Below are 25,675 nucleotides of genomic sequence, written 5' to 3'. Positions count from 1 at the left end.
AGCTGCCTTTGACGTAAAGCAAAACAGTAACAGAGACAACGTTGATGATAGTGACTTTGAATGTTTCAGTGAAACTGATGTCATTAATGCCGAGGCTGTTTGGGAGAAATTCGTGCAGACTCATGGTCCTGAGATGGGCGTTTCTCTTGATGATATGAAGGAGTGGATTTGTGCTGACAATGATTGCCCCACAGCCGAATACATGTCAGATGAAACTATAATTATTTCTATAGCGAACAAATTTGCAGCAGAAGACGATTCTAACTGGAGTAACACAAGTGTTGAAAGTGATGCAGACGCAGATGTTGCACCCCCCACCCCTCTGCACAGGAAGCAATCAAATATTTTGATATTGCCATAAGGTGGCTGGAGACCCAAAATGTTGACTACGTAAAGCTCGTGCAGTTGACAAATCTGAGGGATTTTGCTCAGCGGCAGAGAAACCAAGGAGTAACACACACACACACACACACAAAATAACTGATTTTTGAAAAAGTGAATTGATATTTGTCAAGCGTGACACAAACGGCAAGTATTAACTTGTTCTAATTTACGTTGTTTTAAATTTGTTGACCAATTAAATATGTTAGTACTGATTAACCCTTGTTTTTTTTTGTTTTTTGTTTTCCATTTTACTTTTATCACATTCAAATCTATTTATCTATCTATCGTTCGATCGACACTGTTTCTCGAAAAAGAGTCGATCTTTTGTATATAAAAAAAAGTCTAATTTGGATCAAACAATAAAACTAGAATGTATCCAATTCAACATAAAAATTAGTGACGTAGTACACAATGTGTGAAGTGGTACACATGTTAAGCGAACGGAAACCACGTGGAATAACGTTTTCGATGATCGCCTCAATATACTGTAATTTATCCTGAAATTAATGTTGTCCTATGAGGAAATAATAAAGTACACCGTTATGAAGAGATATTTATTAACAGTTAATCTGAGAACGATTATAAAGTGAGTATTCAACAGTATAATCTGCCTACCCCCCCCCCTTATTTCTCCGTTATATCGTCAATCACTTTATTGGTTTTGGGCTTATTTTATAGGTCCCTCGATAACTCGCGCCTCACTTATAGTGCGGTCGCTGTTTCTGGACCCCGATGTGCGCGAGTTATCGAGGGAGTGGTGTACCTAGATATATGTTACTGTTTGAGTATGAGAAACATACCTAAAACTATATATCAGCAAGATATATAAGTACGGCTAAGGTGTGAAGCGCCTTTTCCGTTAGATTGGAAAATAATGAATGTGTAATGGTTACATGTATATCTGTGCAAAAAGAGGAGAAGCATATGCAGACTGTATGCCAGCATAGTGTAGATGTAACGCTATGCTACTTGATAATATATCATAATCATGTTGAAAAAGCTCTTATCTTATTCCATGATGATGATGACAATGGTGGTGGTGATGATGATGATAATGATGATGCATATAATGACTATGATCAAAAAGATGATGATGATTGTTCTAATTATGTTAAGGGAAATAAAAACATAGATGGAGGGATATTGTTAGCTGGATAAAAAGCACTGTTACAAGAGAAACAATTGAACAAACAAGAAAGAAAAAAGCAATTATTTTATATTCATACATACCTGGATCGTAAGTGAAGAAGTTTTTACAAGTCCCGCAGCAGTTTCTGTTAATGCTTTCATTATAACAGTCCCATCTTGATATTGATGCACACCAAGCGACCCTGTCTCCATATTCGCAGTCTGCAAAAGAAACATGCCTGATGAGAATTTTTCATGCATGCAGATTGCATTGTAAAATGAAGTAACACCATATAGGTTATATCTATAATTTAATGCTTAAAGAAGACATTTTATTAAATGTGTACAAAAGATCAATTGCAATATGTGAAAACTTTAAATCTGTGGATAATAGATGGTGAAATGCCTCTACTGGTAACAGTTGCAAAGGAAATACAGGTTTTATTTATTAGAAGGATTTTAATGATACCTGATACACACAAGCACACTTGTGTACAAAAGGGTACCTGTTTAGACCATACATGTGCATTATCTATACCTGACTTACGATATGTTAATTAACAAAGTATATGAGTTTTCATTTGGTAAAAGCATACATGGATGACATTACTAAATGATTATTAACCATTAAAAATTTTGACTTGAAGTTTTGATATATTTAATAATCACATTTATAATGTTGATGCCGATGCTGACAACTACTGTGATAATGATGGTTGTATTGATGACAAATAGAGAAGAGAGATGAAGTAAATGAACATGAAATACTGTTCCAGGAAAGAAGAAGGTCAATGAACAAATTAATAATTAATTAATAGATTTATGTGTCTTAGACATGTAGAAATTTAACACATGTTTGGTATGTTCATTTGTGCATCTATTTCTTTTAACAGCCCAGTACCTCAAATGTCACATATCTGTATACAGGGTGTTTCATTAGTATGTAACTGTATACAGATACATACACGTTTAGATATTTAGAGTCTTCCATGGTATTGCTTTGTTCATTCATTTGCAACATAGCACTAGAAGAGTTTATTAATGAAACAGATATTTCTGTCATGACTATGCAGGAATTGTATTGACATAAATGCATTCATATTTCCTATTGTTTTGATTCTTTACAATTTATTTATATTGGATGGCCTATGTCCTAGAGGATGGAAGGAAGATGGGGGGGTTTTCAATATAGAATGTGTAAACTTAAGAATTATATATATATATATATATATATATATATATATATATATATATATATATATATATACTATGTATATTTATTTTAATTGTTTGTCTGTTTTAAAAAAAAATTTATATTTCATTACATATTATTTATTATTGTAAGATAGCATTGTTTCCTGAACTTGACCTTGTCCAAAATTGAGTTCATTTGTACTTGACTTGACTGACTTTTTTTCTCAAAATGTTTTATTTCATTTATGTAAGCAACTATAAACAGCTTAATTAATTAATTATTCTCTATGTGTATGAACATATTTACCAAATTATTATTCGGGTAAACATATTGATTTGGATAAGGGTTTTGGAGATTCCAAAGTAAATTGTATAGGCTATAGTGTTGTAAATAAACAAGGCTCAGTAGATTATTCTAGAAGGTTATTTTCCATTAGGTAATGTTTGTTTTTAGAAACTGCTAATTTGTGACCTGAGGGCAATCAGAGAACTATATTATATATGGTGACTGTAAGGATTTTACTGGGTGTGCTTTAACATCTAGCACTTTACAAAGACAAAACAGGAAAAGAAGAAATGTCAGTCTAAGGAATGGACACAAGAAAGAAAAAAAATCCCCCAAAACCCATGAAACTGTCATAAAAAATACTTTGCTGGAAAGGATGTATTGTAAGAACCACAACTGTTACAGCACACTTTATTAGTGGTAGCATTATAACAGTACCTCGATGTGATAGAGTTAAACCAGCCGACCCTGTCCCCATACATGCAATCTGATGCAGAATAAAGAGACGAACTGTGCTAAAATTAAGTTCAAGATTGTCACTGAACTTCACCGGATTCACTATCTAATCTGAAGCCAAGAGATGAAATTTTGTGAAAAGGAAACATTATTTTGCAATTTTTCCACAGAGAAAAACCCTTTAAAGGCTGAAGCATTTAGAAACGCATTCACATAATACCAATGTGTCCAATCTAACACTGTAAAAAGTTTAGAAAACCTATCGAAAAGTGATGCTAAGGTGTGTGCAACACTTTTTCTAATATAATGTGTTTACTGAAGTAATAATACCTAGATATATGCTACTGTTGAGTATGAGAAACATACCTAAAACTATATATCAGCAAGATGTATAAGTAAGGCTAAGGTGTGGAGCGCCTTTTCTGTTAGATTGGAAAATAATGAATGTGTAATGGTTACATGTATATCTGTGCAAAAAGAGGAGAAGCATATGCAGACTGTATGCCAGCATAGTGTAGATGTAATGCTATGCTATTTGATAATATATCATAATCATGTTGAAAAAGCTCTTATCTTATTCCATGATGATGATGACAATGGTGGTGGTAATTATGATGATAATGATGATGTGTATAATGACCATGATCAAAAAGATGATGATGATTGTTCTAATTATGATAAGAGAAATAAAAACATAGATGGAGGGATATTGTTTGCTGGATAAAAAGCATTGATACAAGAGAAACAACAATTAAACAAACAAGAAAGAAAAAAGCAATTATTTTATATTCATATATACCTGGATTGTAAGTGATAAAGTTTTTACATTTCCCACAGCAGTTTCTGTTAATGCTTTCATTATAACAGTCCCATCCTGATATTGATGCACACGAAGCGACCCTGTCCCCATATTCGCAGTCTGCAAAAGAAACATGCATGATGAGAATTTTTTATGCATGCAGATTGCGCTGTAAAATGAAGTAACACCATATAGGTTATATCTGTAATTTGATGCTTAAAGATATTTTATTAAATGCGTACAAAGGATCAAACACAATATGTGAAAACTTTAAATCTGTGGATAATAGATGGTGAAATGCCTCTACTGGTAACAGTTGCAAAGGAAATACAGGTTTTATTTATTAGAAGGATTTTAATGATACCTGATACACACAAGCACACTTGTGTACAAAAGGGTACCTGTTTAGACCATACATGTGCATTATCTATACCTGACTTACGATTTGTTAATTAACAAAGTATATGAGTTTTCATTTGGAAAAAGCATACATGGATGACATTACTATATGATTATTAACCATTAAAAATTTTGACTTGAAGTTTTGATATATTTAATAATAACATTTATAATGATGATGCTGACAACTACTGCGATAATGATGGTTGTATTGATGACAAATAGAGAAGATAGATGAAGTAAAGAAGGTGAAATACTGTTCTAGGAAAGAAGAAGGTCAATGAACAAATGAATAATAAATTAATAGATTTATGTGTCTTAGACATGTAGAAATTTAACACAAGGTTGGTATGTTCATTTGTGTATCCATTTCTTTTAACAGCCCAGTAGCTCGAATGTTACATATCTGTATACATAGTGTTTCATTAGTAAGTACCTGTATACAGATACATACACATTTAGTTATTTAGAGTTTTCCATGGTATTGCTTTGCTCATTCATTTGCAACATAGCACTAGAAGAGTTTGTTGATGAAACAGATATTTCTGACATGACTATGCAGGAATTGTATTGACATAAATGCATTCATATTTCCTATTGTTTTGATTCTTTACAATTTATTTATATTGGATGGCCTATGTCCTAGAGGATGGAAGAAAGATTGTTTTTTTTAAATATAGAATGTGTAAACTTAAGAATTATATATATATATATATATATATATATATATATATATATATATATATATATATATATATATATATATATATATATATACTGTTATGTATATTTATTTTACTTGTTTGTCTGTTTGAACAAAATTATATTTCATTACATATTATTGTAATGTAACATTGTTTGCTAGACTTGACCTTGTCCAAAATTGAGTTCATTTCTGCTTGACATGACTGACTTCTTTTCTCAAAATGTTTAATTTCATTTATGTAAACAACTATAAATAGCTTAATTATTCTCTATGTGTATGAACATATTAACCAAATTATTATTGAGGTAAACATATTGATTTAGGTCAAGGTTTTGGAGATTTCAAAGTGAATTGTATAGGCCATTGTGTTGTAAATAAACAAGGCTCATTAGATCATTCTAGAAGGTTATTTTCCATTAGGTAATTTTGTTTTTAGAAAATGTAAATTTGTGACCTGAGGGCAAGCAGAGAGCTCTATTATCTTGTGACTGTAAGGATTTTACCAGGTGTGCTTTAAATCTAGCATTTTAAATTGCAATATGTTGTGACCAATTTGGGCTGAATTTTATTTTGTTCAAATTATTGAATTCAAGTGATTATTTTCTCAAGAAATACAACAGTGCTCTGGCAATATTCTTGGATAAAGACATCCATAGGTATTTATACTGAATTGAAACAATTAATGTATGTGATTCAACAAGAGACTGTTGACACATCAGCACTTTGCTGACCAAAACAAACATCACTGCCTTCAATTTTCAATCTCATGGAGACTTGAACTCATTTTATTCAGGACTTATTTTTTTACTTGGACTTTTGTCTTGGATAAATTTTGTATTTAATTAACAATACTGTAAATTATATTTTCTCATTTTTCACTTTGTATTCAAGGGAAATAAATTGTTTGTTAAATTATGCAAAGTTTGTTGGCTTCACTATTTTTTGTTACTTATTTTAAGACAAAATTAGACATGTTACAATAGACAATACTCCCTCGATAATTCGTATCCAGATAACTTGTGATCCTGCTTATAATGTGGTGTCCGGTGTGGCTCCCAATTTTTTTCCAAAGAAAATATATTTTATATATCATTAAAATGTGCTGAACATGATAAAAATTATGATAAGAATTGGTAAATTAAACCTTGATACATCACCCATTTTATCATAAAAAATGGTAATTAATGCCCATAAAGATAGAATCCATATTGTGAAATTTGCAAGTTCTAAATAAGATATATATTATGTATGTTTTTTTAAAATGACAAATAGTTGTCAATACACTGTAAATAAACAGTCTGGTGAAACAGCAATCAGTGAAAACTTCTGGTAAATGCTAACAGGTGACAACAGAGAATGAAATAAACACCAACTGAACTGCTGACAGAAACAGTCCAAAGTAATGTATTTCATTTCTATAGCCCAATGGATAACATTACATCTTTTCTGTGCGCAGAATAGGCCAACATGTCGCGAGTCAGGAAAACATGGGGGTGGTATCCCCTGTGTCTTAAATTAATATTATTTTGATCAGAATATTCTGGTGACAATTACCTCTTTTCAAATGGTAAGCATTGCTAAATTTTATTTTCATCAATTGGGCAAATTCGGTATGCATTTTGCTTCAGTATTGGAGATGGAAATCTTAAGTGTGCAGAAATGTCCGACAGGATTGTATATTTGTCAAGCGTGTCACAAACAGCAAGTAATATCATGTCAAATTTACATTGTTTTTATTTGTGTAGACCCATTAAATTCATGTAATGATTAACCATTGTGATTTTTTTTTTAATTTTACTTCTACCACAATCTATCTATCTATCTATGCAGTTGTAGAGAGTATAGTTTTCATTTGCAATGAAAGTATTAGGTCTAATAAATTTTCATAAACATGGAAAACTGCCAAGGTTATACCAATGCATAAAGCAGGAACAAAAGATGATGTAAATAACTACAGACCCATCTCTATCCTTCCTTGTCTCTCCAAATTACTAGAAAAACATGTACATGATTCTTTTCTCAACTATTTAAACACTTATGATCTTATTCATGATAATCAGTCTGGCTTTCACCAGAATCACTCCTGTGAAACTGCACTTGTATCTTTGATTGATAAATGGCTGAAAGCATTAGATCAAGGAGAAATGGTAGGCACCATTATGGTTGATTTTCATAAAGCTTTTGATCTTGTACACAATGAAATTTTGCTTGAAAAACTAAAAATCTATCAATGCAGTGAAAACTCCCTAAACTGGTTTACTTCTTACTTAACCGATAGAGTGCAAAAAGTATCTTTAAATGGTCAACTTTCTGAAAGTAAAAATATTAATTGTGGAGTACCACAAGTCTCTATCCTTGGGCTTCTGTTATTCTTGCTATTTATCAATGATTTACCTTTTATGATTGGAACTTCAGTTTCTTCCACTGACCTTTGTGCAGATGATACTACACTGTCTGAGACTGGTAAAACCAAAACAGTACTTGAAAATAACTTACAAGATGCTCTCAACATACTTCATGTATGATGCAAGGAAAACAGTATGATCATAAATACAGAAAAAAAACGAAAGCCCTACTAGTTACAACACAACAAAAACGAGCAAGGCTAGATATAAGTGACAAACTCCAGGTTCTATTTGACAATGTGAGCCTCAATATGACCTCTCAAGATAGAATTTGTGGTGTATTCTTAGATAATAATCTTACATTTTTGGTGTATTCGTGGATAACAATCTTACTTGGTCTATTCACATTAAACATATTTCAAAAAAGGTTAACTCTTATTTTGGCTACTGAGGAAAATCAAAACATACATTCCTCTTCAGTATAGGGTCATCTTTTATAAAAGTTATATTCAGCCATATCTGGACTATTGTAATGTAATTTGGGGTAATACCTCTAATTCAAACATAACAACACTTTTAAGACTCCAAAAGACGGCTTGCCATTTAATTCTAAATCAAAGTATAGACAATTTTCAGGATGCAATGAATAATATAAAGGTTTTAACAATACATGAAAGAATATTTCTTAGAAAGGCCAAATTGATGTATAAAGTATTCAGAAAAGATATTCCTGTCTATCTAAGCAATATCTTTCACCAAAGAGATGCTGATGGTACTCCAAATTTAAGGTCCATAAGAAGAAAAAATTACATTATACCAAGGCCAAAGAAGGAATTGTTTAAAAAAGTTTTCAATATACTGGTCCACTGGTATGGAACAACATTCCCAGTGACATAAGGCAGGCTCCTAGCATTTAATTTTTTCACAATCAATGTCTTAAATGGATGAAATCTTTAGAAAATTAAACAGTTCTAGTACAAAAAATACTGCCTGCTTTTCTGTAATTTTACATCATTTTCAAAGCTGAATTTTTCAATGCAGGATTATATTTTATGTTGTATATATGTTTATGTTTTCACTGATGCCTGTGAATGTGTTCCAGGCTTGATACTTTGATTTTTAGAATCACTTAATTATTTAGTGTCAAGCCAGATCCTTCACATCATGTTGTATAAACTGTATATATTGTACATAACAGATAGAAGGCCGCAAGGTAGATTAGTTCTGTAACTAATTGAGTTACCTTCTCTAAATAAAGTCTTTATTTTTATTATTATTATTATTATTATTATTATTATCTATCTATCTATCTATCTATCGTTCGACAATGTTTCTTGAAATGAGTGTCGATATTTTGTATTAAAAAAGACACAAATTAGTGACGTAGTACACAGTGTGTGAAGATGGTACACATGTTAAGCGAATGGAAACCATGTGGAATAATGTTTTTGATGACCTCCTCAATATACTGTAATTTGCACCATGAGGAAAAAAACAAAACAAAGTACACCATTATGAAGAGATATTAATTCACAGTTAATCTCAGCATGATTATCAATTGAGTATTCAACACTACAACCTGTCAACCTCCCCCCCTTCTTTTGACCGCTCCGGTGGCCTACTGGTTAGAGCGTCTGCCTCGGATGCAGGAGGTCGTGGGTTCGATCCCCGGCCGAGTCATACCAGAGACTTAAAAAATGGTACTAACAGCTGCCTCGCTTGGCATTCAGCATTAAGAGGTTAGTGTTAGGACTGGTCGGCCTGATGTCAGGATAATGTGACTGGGTGGGACATCATGCTACATGTCTGCAGCATGATGCCCCAGTGCTAGACATCACTATAAACTGCCACATTGCAGACATCGTAGCGATATGACTGAAAAATTGTTAAAGCTACGTTAAAAATCAAAATCACATCACATCTCCCCCTTTTGCCTTTACAATGATCTCTTTACTGGTTTTGGCTTTTTTTTATACGTCCCACGATAACTCGTGCCTCATTTATAGTGCATTCGATGTTTTTGGACCCCGATGTGCACGAGTTATAGAGGGATAGGTGTGTGTGTGTATGTGTATATATATATATATATATATATATATATATATATATATATATATATATATATATATATATATATATACTTGCAAAGATAAAAGGAAAGCAATGGGTCATTTAATCTCTTTGGGTACACACTGGCAAAATAATATATTATTAACTAACTTGAAGGGTTTATCAATATTTGTTACATGATGTGGATAACTGCGTACATGATTCTTGATAAAACAATTCTGCTTATAATGCTATTGCAGCATGGCTTTCACTTTTTACTTTAAAGTGACCTCTCTTTTTAACATCCTAAATATTTGCTCACAGAAAAGCCAATTGTTTGTATCCCTGGCAGATCTTGAATCCCATCACTGCGTGTAACATTTCCTTAACTTCACCATACAATGTTTCCACCATTTTGGCATGTATACAACTTAAAACTGAAATTTACTTAATGTCTGATGAAATGAGCAAACAAAATAAGCGACACGAGCAAGCGGTTAGTTAAAATTGATGACACTGAAATTTGAATGCACATTTTCTAGTGGAAATTTTTTCGAAACATTTGTTAATGCAATCACGCTTATATCGTGATGTTATTCTCTGGACAATGAGCATCGTGTTATAATGGGTTTTACCCATAGTTCAAAATGGTTACTTTCCAAGGAAGTTTTACCAGGTAACCAATGAATACATGTTCGACATTCGTTGTTTTATGCTTTTCAAGGGCATTACCTTCAATGATAATTGTAGATCTTATCAGGCAGTATAAGTTGTTTATTTGCTTGGTTTCCTATGCCAGTTAAATTCACTTGCAGTGGCAACAAGGGTCTTGGGCCGACTGAAAAGTACCCACCCACCTATCACACAATTTAGTCATGTTTATGTGTACTTGCATTCACACAATGGTGTACATCCCCTGTAACATGTATGAAAATATTTTTTCCCTTTATTTTGTAACACTAATGGTATATCAGATAAGTGGGGTTGATTATGAGCCTCATACAAGAAACATTGTTTAATTGCAAATAATATATGTGATGGAAAACATTGGGGTTTAAAATAATATATATGATTTGGAATTTAATTTGAAAACAATTTACATATTTTGTATTATAATAATTTATTTGTTATATATATATATATATATATATATATATATATATATATATATATATATATATATATATATATATATATATATACATACACACACACACACACACACACACATCCAGAGGATAATACATAATTAAAAAACTTGTGTTTGTCTTTATTTGTTTAAGGATGTAATTTATTGAAGGAAATAACATACCAGCAAGAAAGAAAGAAAGAAAAAATGAGAGTAAAATTAGAATTGCTTTAAGTTAGCTTTTACCTTTGTATTATGTGTTGTATGCACAATATGTTGTCAATTTATTTAATACATGAACCTCGGAATTTGTTTTTTGTGTACAACAATATCCGAGGGTGATTTATGTATATTGTACAATATTTCGAAACACTGAGTTTGGTTCATCCTATGCAGCATGTGCGAAGTACTTTTGATGGGAAAAAATTAATACTTCCAGCGTACAGATGATATATGACTGCATCATCTGTGTAACAATGCCTCACTGTAAGACTAAATCATCACATTATGGAACGTCTTGTCAGTGAGCGGTCTACTTAAGGACTTGCACATCTTCAGCTGTAGAGCTATGTGAGTTAGTTATAACTATTTTACTACCATGTTTATTTTTGTATATTTTCTAGGTAGCTTTTCTGCTTATTTAGTAGAATGCAAATATTTTCTATTCTTGTTTGTGACTTGGCAATAGATTCTTTTAGCAATATAAAGTTGCATTTTTAAGAAATGTTTAGTACTGTAGGATTCTTATCGGGCATGGGTAGGTTCACTTCTGAACCTGTTTATTGTTCTGTGTATGTGATTTGGATTTTTAATGTAGCTTTATCAATTTTTCAGTCATATCACTATGATGTCTGCAGTGTGGCTGTTTATAGTGATGCCTAGCACTGAGGCATCATGTTGTAGATACAGGGCCAGCGGCAGACCTGGCCAGACTATCTGGTGCCCTAGGCAAGGTTAGATTCTGGCACACCTCCCCCACAGGAAAATATCAATTTCCAAATTTATAAACAATAAAAACAAAATTAAAAATGCGCCCCCTGAAATCAGCGCCATAGGCGGCTGCCTAGTTTGTATATATGGTAGCGCCGGCCCTGTGTAGATATGACGCATGATGTCCCACCCAGTCACATTATCCTGACACCAGGCCAACCAGTCCTAACACTATCCTCTTAATGCTGAGACCAAGTGAGGCAGCTGTGAGTATCTTTTTGTAAGTCTTTGGTATGACTTGGCCAGGGATCAAACCCATGACATATCACAATACCTCTAGGTTTATTATTTTGTAATTATGTAACGTCATTATGTTTTATCGTACGTGCCCATGTCATGCTTAGTACACTGTGTTAGATGTATTTTTAGCTGATTGGAGTTGCAGCTGTAGAGATGATCAGAGTCGACATGGTACCAGTTGTAGAGCTAAGCAGAGAAGTTGACCATAGCAGCTGTAAAGCTGAACCGTAGCAGTCATAGAGCTGAGTGAACAGTGTTGCTGGGTGAGTAGCAGGTGATCAGGCATTGTTGACCGACTGGTGGGCGCTGATTGTTTGATTGACCAAAGAACTGAATGGTGGTTGGTGACTACCTGGAATACTGACTGCATGATTGACCAGTGTGACTGGTAGCCAAGTGTGCTGGTGACGGAGTGTGTAACTCCATACATGTAATATTTTAGCCGTAGGCTAATTTTGGGATTTGTTATACCCAATGTTTTGGGATTGTAAAAATATTTTGCATGATATCTGTCCCTTTGTTTTCATAAGTTTATTATTTGAGTAAAATACCTCATCTTTCTCTGTTTGAGTGAATATAAAATATTTTACTATATGAGGAAAGTACCCCATGTATTACTGTTTGAGTAAAACACATTATTCTTTAGGTCATGTGAAACTACTGTGAATTATTCACCTTTGTCCTTGTACTGTATAAGGTCATTTATTTGTAGTTTCATTTGTTGCATTTTTAGGTATGTGCGGATTATCTTAATTTGTCTAATATATGGATCATTAATACATGCACGTATTAATCAAAATTCTTTTCTCTTTTTAGTCATTCATCATTAAACATTGTATTTATATCAACATCAAAAGTGTTCTGTTATAAATCCTAGACCCAACCCAGTTATCTTGTTTCACAAGTGTTACAGCAATTTACATAATTGGTGGCATTATAACAGTCCCTTGCTGATATAGATTCACAGGAGCCAATCATGTCACCATACAGGTAGTCTGTAAAAAAGACATCCGAGAATGTGAAGCCTTAAGTATACTGGCCATGCGTTTTCTGACATAGTGACAGGAGATAAAATGTTATTTAACAGGTGTGTAATGCAAAGTGCGTGCACTTTTAAAAGATGATTTTTCATTTTCGAGCCCCTTAGGGATTGACAACAGCTAAATGGAGACATTTGTCATGTTTTTATTAGGCATCACGTCCACTTGCAGAGTACTGCAGGAGGGAATGATTGTGATAAGTACATCAGCAAAGACAATACTTAAAGGTGTCCAAAGCTCATATAAACATATAAAAATAGACCGTGTGAAATGGTGTCCTAAGTTTATTTAAATAGTTGACGTGAAATGGTGTCCTAAGTTTATTTAAATAGTTCATGTGACATGGTGTCCTAAGTTTATTTAAATAGTTGACGTGAAATGGTGTCCTAAGTTTATTTAAATAGTTCTTGTGACATGATACCCAAGGCTTATTTAAATAGTTGACATGACATGGTGTCCAAAGCTTATTTAAATAGTTTACGTGATATGGTGTTCTTACCTTTTGTAAATAGTTCATGTGACATGGTACCCTAAACTTATTAAATAGTTCATGTGACATGGTTTCCTTACCTTATTTAAATAGTTTATGTGACATGGTGTTCTTCCCTTTTTTAAATAGTTCATGTGACTTGGTACCATAAACTTATCTAAATAGTTCATGTAACATGGTGTCCTAAGCTTATTTAAATAGATCACGTGACATAGAGTTTTTACCTTATTTAAATAGTTCATGTGACATGGTGTTCTTACCTCATTTAATTAGTTCATGTAACATGGTGTCCTAAGTTTATTTAAATAGTTCATGTGACAGTGTTCTTACCTCATTTAATTAGTTCATGTAACATGGTGTCCTAAGCTTATTTAAATAGTTCATGTGACAGTGTTCTTATCTTATTTAATTAGTTCATGTAACATGGTGTCCTAAGCTTATTTAATTAGTTCATGCAACATGGTGTCCTAAGCTTATTTAAATAGTTTGTGTAACATGGTGTCCTAAGTTTATTTAAATAGTTTGTGTAACATGGTGTCCTAAGTTTATTTAAATAGTTTGTGTAACATGGTGTCCTAAGTTTATTTAAATAGTTCATGTGACAGTGTTCTTACCTTGTTTAAATAGTTCTTGTAACATGGTGTCCTAAGCTCATTTAAATAGTTCATGTAACATGGTGTTCTAAGTTTATTTAAATAATTCATGTAACATGGTATTCTAAGTTTATTTAAATAGTTCATGTAACATGGTGTCCTAAGTTTATTTAAATAGTTTGTGTAACATGGTGTCCTAAGTTTATTTAAATAGTTCGTGTAACATGGTGTCCTAAGTTTATTTAAATAGTTCGTGTAACATGGTGTCCTAAGTTTATTTAAATAGTTCATGTGACATGGTGTCCTAAGTTTATTTAAATAGTTGACGTGAAATGGTGTCCTAAGTTTATTTAAATAGTTCATGTAACATGGTGTCGTAAGCTATTAAAATTAATATATGTGTTATGGTGCCCTAAGCTTATAACAGTAGTCATGTGACAAATGGCACTATACAATTTGGAAGTTTTGCATAGGGTTAGACTTTTAAACAAAATTTTTTTCCACAGTTTTGCTCTCTCTGGTTAAACTGGCTATTTTACAAAGACATTGTATATCTAAGGTATTGTTAAAAGACCTTTCAATTCTCTTTAGTTTGGTGTAAGACTGATGGGTGTAATTTGGGTTATCGAGTATGAAGCTTGATTTTACTTTAGATGTTTATCAATCTAAAAATCTGCTATCTCATCAGTTTCACTTTCGGGACTTCAGTGGTAAATTGTAAAATAAGAGTTATAACATTTTTATGTTTTAGATATTTGGTAATTAAATTGCACTTTCAGAATCTGGTATTGTCTTGTTTGGAAAGTTTAATTTACCCTATTTTAATAACTACCAAAGATACTGTACTTTAGACTAATAACGACCACAGAGAAATTATTATTTTATTAATTCAATTTGCTCATATAACTTAAACGTTAAAATCACAGTATTAAAATGATCCTTTTAAATAATTTTATGGGTTTTTCCCCACAGTACAGTATTCATTAGCAGCAAAGTTCCACACAAGCCCAGCCCCCATGTCCCATGAGGAAAAGTGAGCTATTTTAAAAATGCACATTGTATTTTCTTAACACAGCAGCCACTGTTATTCTGAAACACGAGAACAGAAAACTTGTGAAAATTATACCTGAAATGTCAGAAATAAATTTTACACCTTAACAAAGGTTGCAGCAGATGGAACTGATGAGGGTTGTGGAGGTCAAAGGCCAAAGGTTAAAATGTTTGCTTGTTCTTAATCAAGAATATGGAAGAAAGCAAACTTGCTTTTACCTCGTTTATTTCTTAACTGCATTACTAATTAATGGAAATAAATGTTTTCACTATACATTTCTTTCACCTAATGAAAAGCATTAAATTTAAGTTGACTTCAATCCATGTTCAGAGACTTCTAATTTCTCCTTTTATATATATATATATATATATATATATATATATATATATATATATATATATATGAAAAGACTTACCAGGGAAGAATGTTTCATAATAGGAGCATGTATTACAACAATCTCTGTTGATGCTAGCATTGTAGCAGTCCCATTGCCTTATTGTACATGAGGAGATCCTGTTCCCATACAGGCAGTCTGCAGGAGAAAACAATCTTTGTCAAAACTTTATATGAACATGAATAAAGTTTTATTTCATGGATACAGCAGGAGTGAAATAACAATTAGATTCCACAGTATGTGGCTCAAATCCATCATTATCTGAAGACAACTGACGAGGTCAGCTTTCTGAAGGAGGTTGATAAAGGCTGTCACTGGTCATTCTTGGAGGATACCGGCTTATACATGTGTATAAATAAAATGTTGAGATTATTCTCAGTTTGTGAAGTTGGTTTTTTTTAACTGCAAAACTTCTGTAACAGGAAACAATTAGGAAAACAGCATATATGTTTTGCTGTAGGAATTTTACGTGGGTGAGACACACTGAGGAATCTAAAATATCTACCAGTAGATGACGATAAGATCTGTCTGCTACTGTCAGACAGTATATATGAAATATCTAGTCACCAAGCAATTACACAAGCTATCACAAATTTGTTCTAAAAAATGCGGAGGGGCCCCGAGTGGCCATGTGGTCTAAAGCACTCACCGTTCTGGATCACTGCTATCTCACCTCTGTCTGCGTGGGTTCATTTCTCGGATTCAGCTAATGTGGGTATGTGAGAAAGCTTGCCATTAGCTTCTCGTGGGTTGGTGGTTCTTCCCAGGGTTTTCCCAGGTTCTTCCTCCATCACTTATACTGGCCACTATGTAGAGGCTATCTTGTGCTGAAAAATGGCATTAAACCCCACAACAGCAAAAGTACAGCGAATGTGCGGATTTAATTAAATTAATTTTCGTCAGTTGTTTAAGCTATCTGGATGAAATTTAAATAATTAGAGTACTGTGCATCTTGCATTCCTTGCGCACCTACTTTGCTATTACATCATTTATCTTTGTCGATAATAGATACAGACATAATGGATGGTGTCGAGTACTTTTAAATAAAATTAATGAAATAAGAATTTCTTTTGATAAAGAATGTGAATGACTGTATATTTCCATAAAATAACAAATACTCTGTGATTACATTTGATTGTATATTTCCATAAGATAACAACTAATCTCTGATCATATTTGATTGTATATTTTCATAAAGTAACAAATACTCCGTGATTACATTTGATTGTATATTTTCATAAAATAATAAATACTCTGTGATTACATTTGATTGTATATTTCCATAAAATAACTACTCTGATTACATTTGATTGCATATTTCCATAAAATAACTACTCTTTGATTTCTGTTGAATGTATATCTCCTTATGATAACAAATACTCTGTGATTACATTTGATTGTATATTTCCATAAAATAACTACTCTGTGATTACATTGGATTGTATATTTCCATAAAATAACTACTCTGTGATTACTGTTGAATGTATATTTCCATAAAATAACTACTCTGTAATTACATTTGAATGTATATTTCCATAAAATAACTACTCTGTGATTACTGTTGAATGTGTATCTCCTTACGATAACAACTACTCAGTGATTACATTTGATTGTATATTTCCATAAAATAACTACTCTGTGATTGCATTTGATTGTATATTTCCATAAAATAACTACTCTGTCATTACTGTTGAATGTGTATCTCCTTATGATAACAACTACTCTGTGATTATGGTTACTACTCTGTGATTACTGTTGAATGTGTATCTCCTTATGATAACAACTACTCTGTGATTATGGTTGAATGTATATTTCCATAAAATAACTACTTTTTGATTACTGTCGAATGTATATTTCCATAAAATAACTACTCTGTGATTACATTTGATTGTATATTTCCATAAAATAACTACTCTGTGATTACACCGGATTGTATATTTCCATAAAATAACTACTCTGTGATTACTGTTGAATGTATATTTCCATAAAATAACTACTCTGTGATTACATTTGAATGTATATTTCCATAAAATAACTACTCTGTGATTACTGTTGAATGTATATTTCCATAAAATAAAACTACTCTGTGATTACTGTTGAATGTATATCTCCTTAGGATAACAAATACTCTGTATTTAAAGAAAAACACATTAGATTGTTGTTGTTCTAGGGTTTAACGCCATTTTTCAGCACATGATAGGCTATGCATGGCAGCCATTATAACTGGTGGAGGAAGAACTCTGGAAAACCCAGGGAAGAACCGCTGACCCACAAGAAGCTACTTGCAGGCTTTCCCATGTACCCACATTAGCCGAGCCTTGGACTCGAACCCACGCAGACGGAGGTGAGATAGCAGTGATCCGGAATGGTGAGCGCTTTAGACCACGTGGCCTCTCGGGGCCCCTATTAGATTGTAAGTATTCTTTAGGTGGCGCTCACCAGATAATATGTACTTTTGAGAGAGTGACATATGTAAGGTGAAGTAGTTCGCATATAAAACATGCACAGTGGAGAGAATGTTTGCATACCTCTATGCTACATTAATGTAATGTGAATGCTATTTCTTTTGGATATTGTACTTTTGGAAATTTTACATGATTTAAGCACACTGCTAACTAAAATGACTGCTCCCTTGTGTTAAAAAATCAGTCTGAATTAGTCTAAAGTACACTATACATAGCAGCTATTAAAATAGGGAAAATGAATTTTGCCAGACTAGACAATACCAGCTTCTGAAAGTGCAATGAATGAATTACCAAATATATAAAATGTAAAAAAAGTTATCAGCTCTTTTTTATACAATTGACCTCTGAAGTTCAGGAAGTGAAAATGACCAAGTAGAGCTAGCACTTTTTTGAAAGGTGCACATTTGAAGTAAGGCCAAGCTGTATACTCTATAACCCATAGTACACCCATCAATCATACACCAAAATAAAGGGAATTAAAGGTTCTTTGCATTATACCTAAGATATACAAGGTCTTTTTTAAATAGCCAGTATAACCAGTGAGGAAAGCCAGGGACATTCTTTTTCTTTAAATTCCTAACCCTATGCAAAATGCGAAACTGTATAGCGCCACCTTAAAGAAAATAAAAAAATGTTTGCAATTATTTTTTTTATTTTCATATAATTATGTATGATGTTCTGAATAAAATGGTACATTCATATTGCATTTAAGCATGAAAATAAGCTAATTATGATCGTTTTTCTCTTGCTTACATAATTTGCCATGAGGTATGTTTGTGTGAGTAGTGACCTTAATTATGGGGAAATTAGAAGACTTAGAATATAGGAATAGAGTCAACTTAAATTTAAAACTGTTGCAATAAGTGACAGAAATATATGGTGAAAATGTTTCTTTTCATTTATTTGCAATGAAATAAAAAAATAAATGATGAGAAAGTGAATTCGCTTCTTCCATATTAAACAATAGGCAAATATTTTACACTTTGACCTTTGACCTTTATGAAGCTGATGAGTTACCTCCCTTTTCTAATTGTAAAATTCATTGTTGATATCTCAGAAATAATTCTGGCTAGTTTCATGTTCCTATCATTCAGCATAACATTGGTTGCTATGTTTACAAAATGTAATGTGCATTCTTAAAATAGCTCACTTTTATCATGGGGGGGGTAGGCTGGACTTGTTAGAGACTCTGACACTCATAAATACTGTTCTGTGGGGAAAAAGGCAGGAGAATTATTCATAAGGATTGTTTTGATGCTTGCGACTTAAATGTTTCAGCCATATAAACATAATTAAATCATAAAAAAATAATACCTACATCTTCTTTATGGTGGCGCTCACCAGATAATATGTACTTTTGAGAGAGTGACGTATGTAAGGTGAAGTAGTTCGCATTTAAAATGTGCACAGTGGAGAGAATGTTTGCATACCTCTATGCTACATTAATGTAATGTGGATGCTATTTCTTTTGGATATTGTACTTTTGGAAATTTTACATGATTTAAGCACACTGCTAACTAAAATGACTGCTCCCTTGTGTTAAAAAATCAGTCTGAATTAGTCTAAAGTACACTATACATAGCAGCTATTAAAATAGGGAAAATGAATTTTGCCAGACTAGACAATACCAGCTTCTGAAAGTGCAATGAATGAATTACCAAATATATAAAATGTAAAAAAAGTTATCGGCTCTTTTTTATACAATTGACCTCTGAAGTTCAGGAAGTGAAAATGACCAAGTAGAGCTAGCACTTTTTTGAAAGGTGCACATTTGAAGTAAGGCCAAGCTGTATACTCTATAACCCATAGTACACCCATCAATCATACACCAAAATAAAGGGAATTAAAGGTTCTTTGCATTATACCTAAGATATACAAGGTCTTTTTTAAATAGCCAGTATAACCAGTGAGGAAAGCCAGGGACATTCTTTTTCTTTAAATTCCTAACCCTATGCAAAATGCGAAACTGTATAGCGCCACCTTAAAGAAAATAAAAAAATGTTTGCAATTATTTTTTTTATTTTCATATAATTATGTATGATGTTCTGAATAAAATGGTACATTCATATTGCATTTAAGCATGAAAATAAGCTAATTATGATCGTTTTTCTCTTGCTTACATAATTTGCCATGAGGTATGTTTGTGTGAGTAGTGACCTTAATTATGGGGAAATTAGAAGACTTAGAATATAGGAATAGAGTCAACTTAAATTTAAAACTGTTGCAATAAGTGACAGAAATATATGGTGAAAATGTTTCTTTTCATTTATTTGCAATGAAATAAAAAAATAAATGATGAGAAAGTGAATTCGCTTCTTCCATATTAAACAATAGGCAAATATTTTACACTTTGACCTTTGACCTTTATGAAGCTGATGAGTTACCTCCCTTTTCTAATTGTAAAATTCATTGTTGATATCTCAGAAATAATTCTGGCTAGTTTCATGTTCCTATCATTCAGCATAACATTGGTTGCTATGTTTACAAAATGTAATGTGTATTCTTAAAATAGCTCACTTTTATCATGGGGGGGGGGTAGGCTGGACTTGTTAGAGACTCTGACACTCATAAATACTGTTCTGTGGGGAAAAAGGCAGGAGAATTATTCATAAGGATTGTTTTGATGCTTGCGACTTAAATGTTTCAGCCATATAAACATAATTAAATCATAAAAAAATAATACCTACATCTTCTTTATGGTGGCGCTCACCAGATAATATGTACTTTTGAGAGAGTGACGTATGTAAGGTGAAGTAGTTCGCATTTAAAACGTGCACAGTGGAGAGAATGTTTGCATACCTCTATGCTACATTAATGTAATGTGGATGCTATTTCTTTTGGATATTGTACTTTTGGAAATTTTACATGATTTAAGCACACTGCTAACTAAAATGACTGCTCCCTTGTGTTAAAAAATCAGTCTGAATTAGTCTAAAGTACACTATACATAGCAGCTATTAAAATAGGGAAAATGAATTTTGCCAGACTAGACAATACCAGCTTCTGAAAGTGCAATGAATGAATTACCAAATATATAAAATGTAAAAAAAGTTATCGGCTCTTTTTTATACAATTGACCTCTGAAGTTCAGGAAGTGAAAATGACCAAGTAGAGCTAGCACTTTTTTGAAAGGTGCACATTTGAAGTAAGGCCAAGCTGTATACTCTATAACCCATAGTACACCCATCAATCATACATCAAAATAAAGGGAATTAAAGGTTCTTTGCATTATACCTAAGATATACAAGGTCTTATTTAAATAGCCAGTATAACCAGTGAGGAAAGCCGGGGACATTCTTTTTCTTTAAATTCCTAACCCTATGCAAAATGCGAAACTGTATAGCGCCACCTTAAATGTATCAACCTTTTTAGTCTTTCTTTTCTTAGAAACAAAAGGTGATAATAATAATACAAATAATAATAATAATAATAATAATAATAATAATGACAATAATAATAATTGAATGATGTACTGAGTACGACTCTTCTTTCTCTCTATTTTATTCTCTTAGATCATGATAAAATATCAATAAAAATAATAATAATAATAATAATAATAATTTCTTTGTCTATTTAGTAGGACTCTTCTTTTTCTGTTTCAATCTCTCTTTTACATCGTGATAAAATAATAATAATAATAATAATAATAATGATAATACCAGTACTACTAATGCAAAAATAATAATTATTGTTTTATGATCTATAGAGTACAACTCTTATAGCTCTCAATTTAATAATAATAATAATAATAATAATAATAATAATAATAATTTTTTGGTCTATTAAGTACGACTATTCTTTCTCTCAGTTTCATTCTCTCCTTTAGATCATGTAATAATAACTATAATAATAATAATAATAATAATAATAATAATAATAATAATGGTATGTATGGTATCTTGAAAATAAATCTACTTTCTATGGCAGATATACAATTTACACTGTGAATCCTATTGATTTTTTTTTCAGAAAAATGGCAAAATAATCATATAATGCAATAAAGTTTACCACGGATCTTTCAATGTTTATACATGTTAATAAAATATGTCTGGGCCTGATTGTACCATAATCTTTTCCAACTGATTCTACATGCATAACTTTGGAAATTGATTTTAATATATGGAACATTTAATGATGTGGCTAATTACATCACGGTTACTTTATTCAAGAAATACCTAATTGATAAATTTCATGATGTCACTTAACAATTATCAGCAATTACAGACGATTACAATTAACAAATATAACTAATCCATGAGTAGGTAGGTATGTCGGTAGATAGCTTAATAGGTAGATAGCTAGATAGGTAGATAGCTAGAAAGATAAATAGCTAGATAGCTAACTAGCTAGCAAGCTAGCTAGATATCAATCTATCTAGCTAGCAAGCTAGCTAGATAGCAAGCTAGCTAGATTGACAGATAGCTAGCTAGCTAGATAGACAGATAGATAGATAGGGAAGCAGGCAGGCAGAATGATAGAAAGACAGATAGAAAGAAAGACAGACAGATACATTGATAGAAAGAGACATACCTTTTGTGCCTGAGGCCTGGGTCAAACATGTCCTGCAACATGCAAGGCTGAAGTTCCCATTGTAGCACTCTCTTAAAATGTAAGAACTGCATCCTGTTTTATTGAACTCAATGACTGGCTGGTCCCCATGGACACATTCAGCTACAAAATAAACTACAAGTAACTGACTAATTTCACTAATGTTGATACATAACAATGGATGGCATGATTCTCACATAAATTTGATGGTGATGATGGCGATGATTCTTATTATTATTATTATTATTATCTTTTCACAGTCCTAATGCTGACATTAGGCATTTGTGAGTTATATTTCTTATGACAATAAATTTGGCTAGGCTTAAAACTCTACTCATATGATTTTTTTAAAAACCCATCTTCTTTAATGATAATCCAGATCGCCAGCACATCCAAACAAGATTTAGAGGATGAACAAATATTATGTCACAGCGTCATAACACACAAGAAGGCTATTGTCTTCTTGAAGTTTTTGACAGCAGATCTCAAATCGTTGGGTGGCAAATCTATTGTTCTGAGGAGCAATACTAATTCCTGTAGTAGACCTGTTTTCAGTCCTATTTTCAGCCTTCTCAGACAGGCTCTTAGTTTCTGATGTAGTTCTCACAGTGCTTCCAATGCTAGAGTTGGGTAACACGGACCTTTAATGTGATATTCTACGGCATTTCTGAGCATATCATGATACATACCATGGTGTCCGGAAACCAACAATTTAATGTTCTGGGGGAGGAGGCTAACACTTACATTTTAAAAAATCTGTGTGTCAATAGCTGTGCAAATATCTTGCTAAAATTTATAGAAAAAAACTAAATTATATTCATTATATTATTGAAAAAAATATTCATTTTTGAGATTATAGAAATTAAAGTATCTCAGCTCAAAAAAAATAGCAACCCTCCCCTGAAAATGAAATGGTAAGCACACCTAATATTATAGACAATAATATTATAGACAAATTTGATATATGTATGTTAATTAGTGTATGAGTTGTCATCTGAAACTATAACTTATGGACTCCTCCGGTGGCCTAGTGGCAAGAGGTCACGGGTTTGAACACCGTCTGAGTCATATGAAAGACTTTAAAAACTTCATGTAAACATTTGCTTCGCTAGATGCTCAGCATTAAAAGGTTAGTGTTATGACTGGTCGGCCTGGTGTCGGGATAATGTGACTGGGTGGGATATGATGTTAATGTCTGTGGCATGATGCCCCAGTGCTAGACATCACTATAAACTGCCACACTGCAGACATCGTAGTGATATGAGTGAAAAATTGGGTGGGCTGCCAATACCCTGGAAAGATATTTATCAGAGAGCGCTAGTACACATAAAAGACCTCCTCAACAATCAAGAAAATATTGTTATATGCTAATGGTCTCACTACTGAGTGAATAAAACAACTTCTGCATGAGTATGGTATGAAGTTCAAGTTTATCCTTTTTCCAAGGACCACAGATAACAGTCATTGTTGACTTAATGGTTCTATAACATGCAAATACTATAAATAATTTCCTCTGATAAACTAATGATCACACAGCAAGAAACTATTATTTAAGACTTGATTAATTTTTCTTGATGCATATTTCTATGACTCTTTATAGTAAGCCTTTCCACTCCGAACATGAGTACTCTGCACCTAGCAACACAAAACACAACCCAAACACCCAATACACCTCTCCCTCAATAACTCGTGTACTACGGGGTCCGCAAACATACACTGCACTATAAGCTAGGCACGAGTTACCAAGGATCCTCCAAAGGTTGAAAAAAGTCACTTTCACATTAAGAAAACTGGCATTAGGGAATTGGATTGTTTATTGACTGAATACTCATTTTACAATCAGGTTGATAATAATTTTTAATAACGCACTTTTTCTAATGAAGTTGTTCATTATTCTGTTTAAATAACATTTATTTTCAAAATGTCCAACATATGAAAGATCGTTCCAACCAACCCCTGTTATTCCAACTGGTTTCAACAACCATCACGTGTATGCATACAAATCTGTGTATTACATCACTGCTTTTTGTTGTCTTGATCAGTCTGGTTTCTGGAGTGGTCGTTAATATTATTCTGCCAAATCGAGAGTCCACATAGCAGGGAACTAGACTAAGTGTTCTTACACCACCAAACAAGATTCCTTTTTTCAAAAACACGTGACATTTATTTTGTGAGACAATTAATTGTCTGCATTGAAACTCAATATTTTTATTGCTCAATTAGTACAATATTGTTGTGAATTAATTAATTGGAACTAATAATGATACTTCTTATCATCCCTGAGGATATCTCAAAGTGCCATTTCAAAAATTCTCTGAAACTTGTTTGCCCACAATGGTCTATATCAGTGAAATCAAACACTTTATTTTATGAAGTATTCATTTTGCTTGGCTGCTTTGTTATCTTGGATCACAGTTATGAAAGAGTCAGTTAATTTAAGGTAGTTTATGTTACATACACAATAACGTTTATAAATGTTTGATTGATCAAATGAAGTGAGTTCACTCAACATACAAATGGGCCTGCTAGATTTTAAGTTTGTAAGATTTTCTTTTATTCCACCTCCTTTATTTGATTCAAAAGACATAATTAACATGATAGTAAAAAGGAGGCCAGCTTTTAATTCAGTACAACAAATACTTCTGGAAGTCAGTTATCAAAACATGGCTGGCACTTAATTAGTTCTCAGAGAAACGCTCGCTGACATAGATGTTACGGTAGATTGGCGCATTTTACGTTTAATTACAAGAGGACACATTGCATTTATGATGCTTACACTTAAAAGGAACTAAAAGATAGAACTGAACACAAATTTCAATTGATAAAAAAAAATAGTGACTTTACTAGGAATGTTGTTTTGAAAGAAAATTTAAAAAATGTATGACATATTTTTAAGTTTGATATTTGATAGTACTGAATAAAATTTCCAGGTCCTATCTACAGTTTTCGACAATAAAACCAGCGATACATCAATTTTGATCATGATTTT

At 32.4% G+C, this 25,675-nt stretch overlaps 1 protein-coding gene across 4 annotated transcripts in view; it reads right to left on the bottom strand.

The window, feature by feature from the left end:
* Nucleotides 1–25,675, bottom strand: part of LOC149779869 (uncharacterized) — a 135,020-nt gene that overhangs the window by 40,830 nt on the left and 68,515 nt on the right. For all 4 annotated transcript variants that reach the window (XR_016414949.1, XM_089936541.1, XM_089936543.1 and 1 more), the window contains exons 12-15: nt 22,669–22,809; nt 15,695–15,811; nt 4,248–4,367; nt 1,615–1,734 (exon numbers count right to left, since the gene is read on the bottom strand). Coding sequence is in view for 3 of the 4 variants with exons in the window: in XM_089936541.1 (XP_089792667.1) it covers nt 1,615–1,734; nt 4,248–4,367; nt 15,695–15,811; nt 22,669–22,809 (498 nt within the window). In the remaining variant the exon portion in view is untranslated. The remainder of the gene's footprint in view (nt 1–1,614; nt 1,735–4,247; nt 4,368–15,694; nt 15,812–22,668; nt 22,810–25,675) is intronic.

The sequence above is a fragment of the Sinohyriopsis cumingii genome, chromosome 16 (genome assembly GCF_028554795.1).
Source record: "Sinohyriopsis cumingii isolate HCF-2022 chromosome 16, ASM2855479v2, whole genome shotgun sequence".
NCBI lineage: Eukaryota > Metazoa > Mollusca > Bivalvia > Unionida > Unionidae > Sinohyriopsis > Sinohyriopsis cumingii.
Note: the sequence above shows the minus strand (reverse complement) of the source record. Positions and strands in the feature narration are given on the sequence as shown.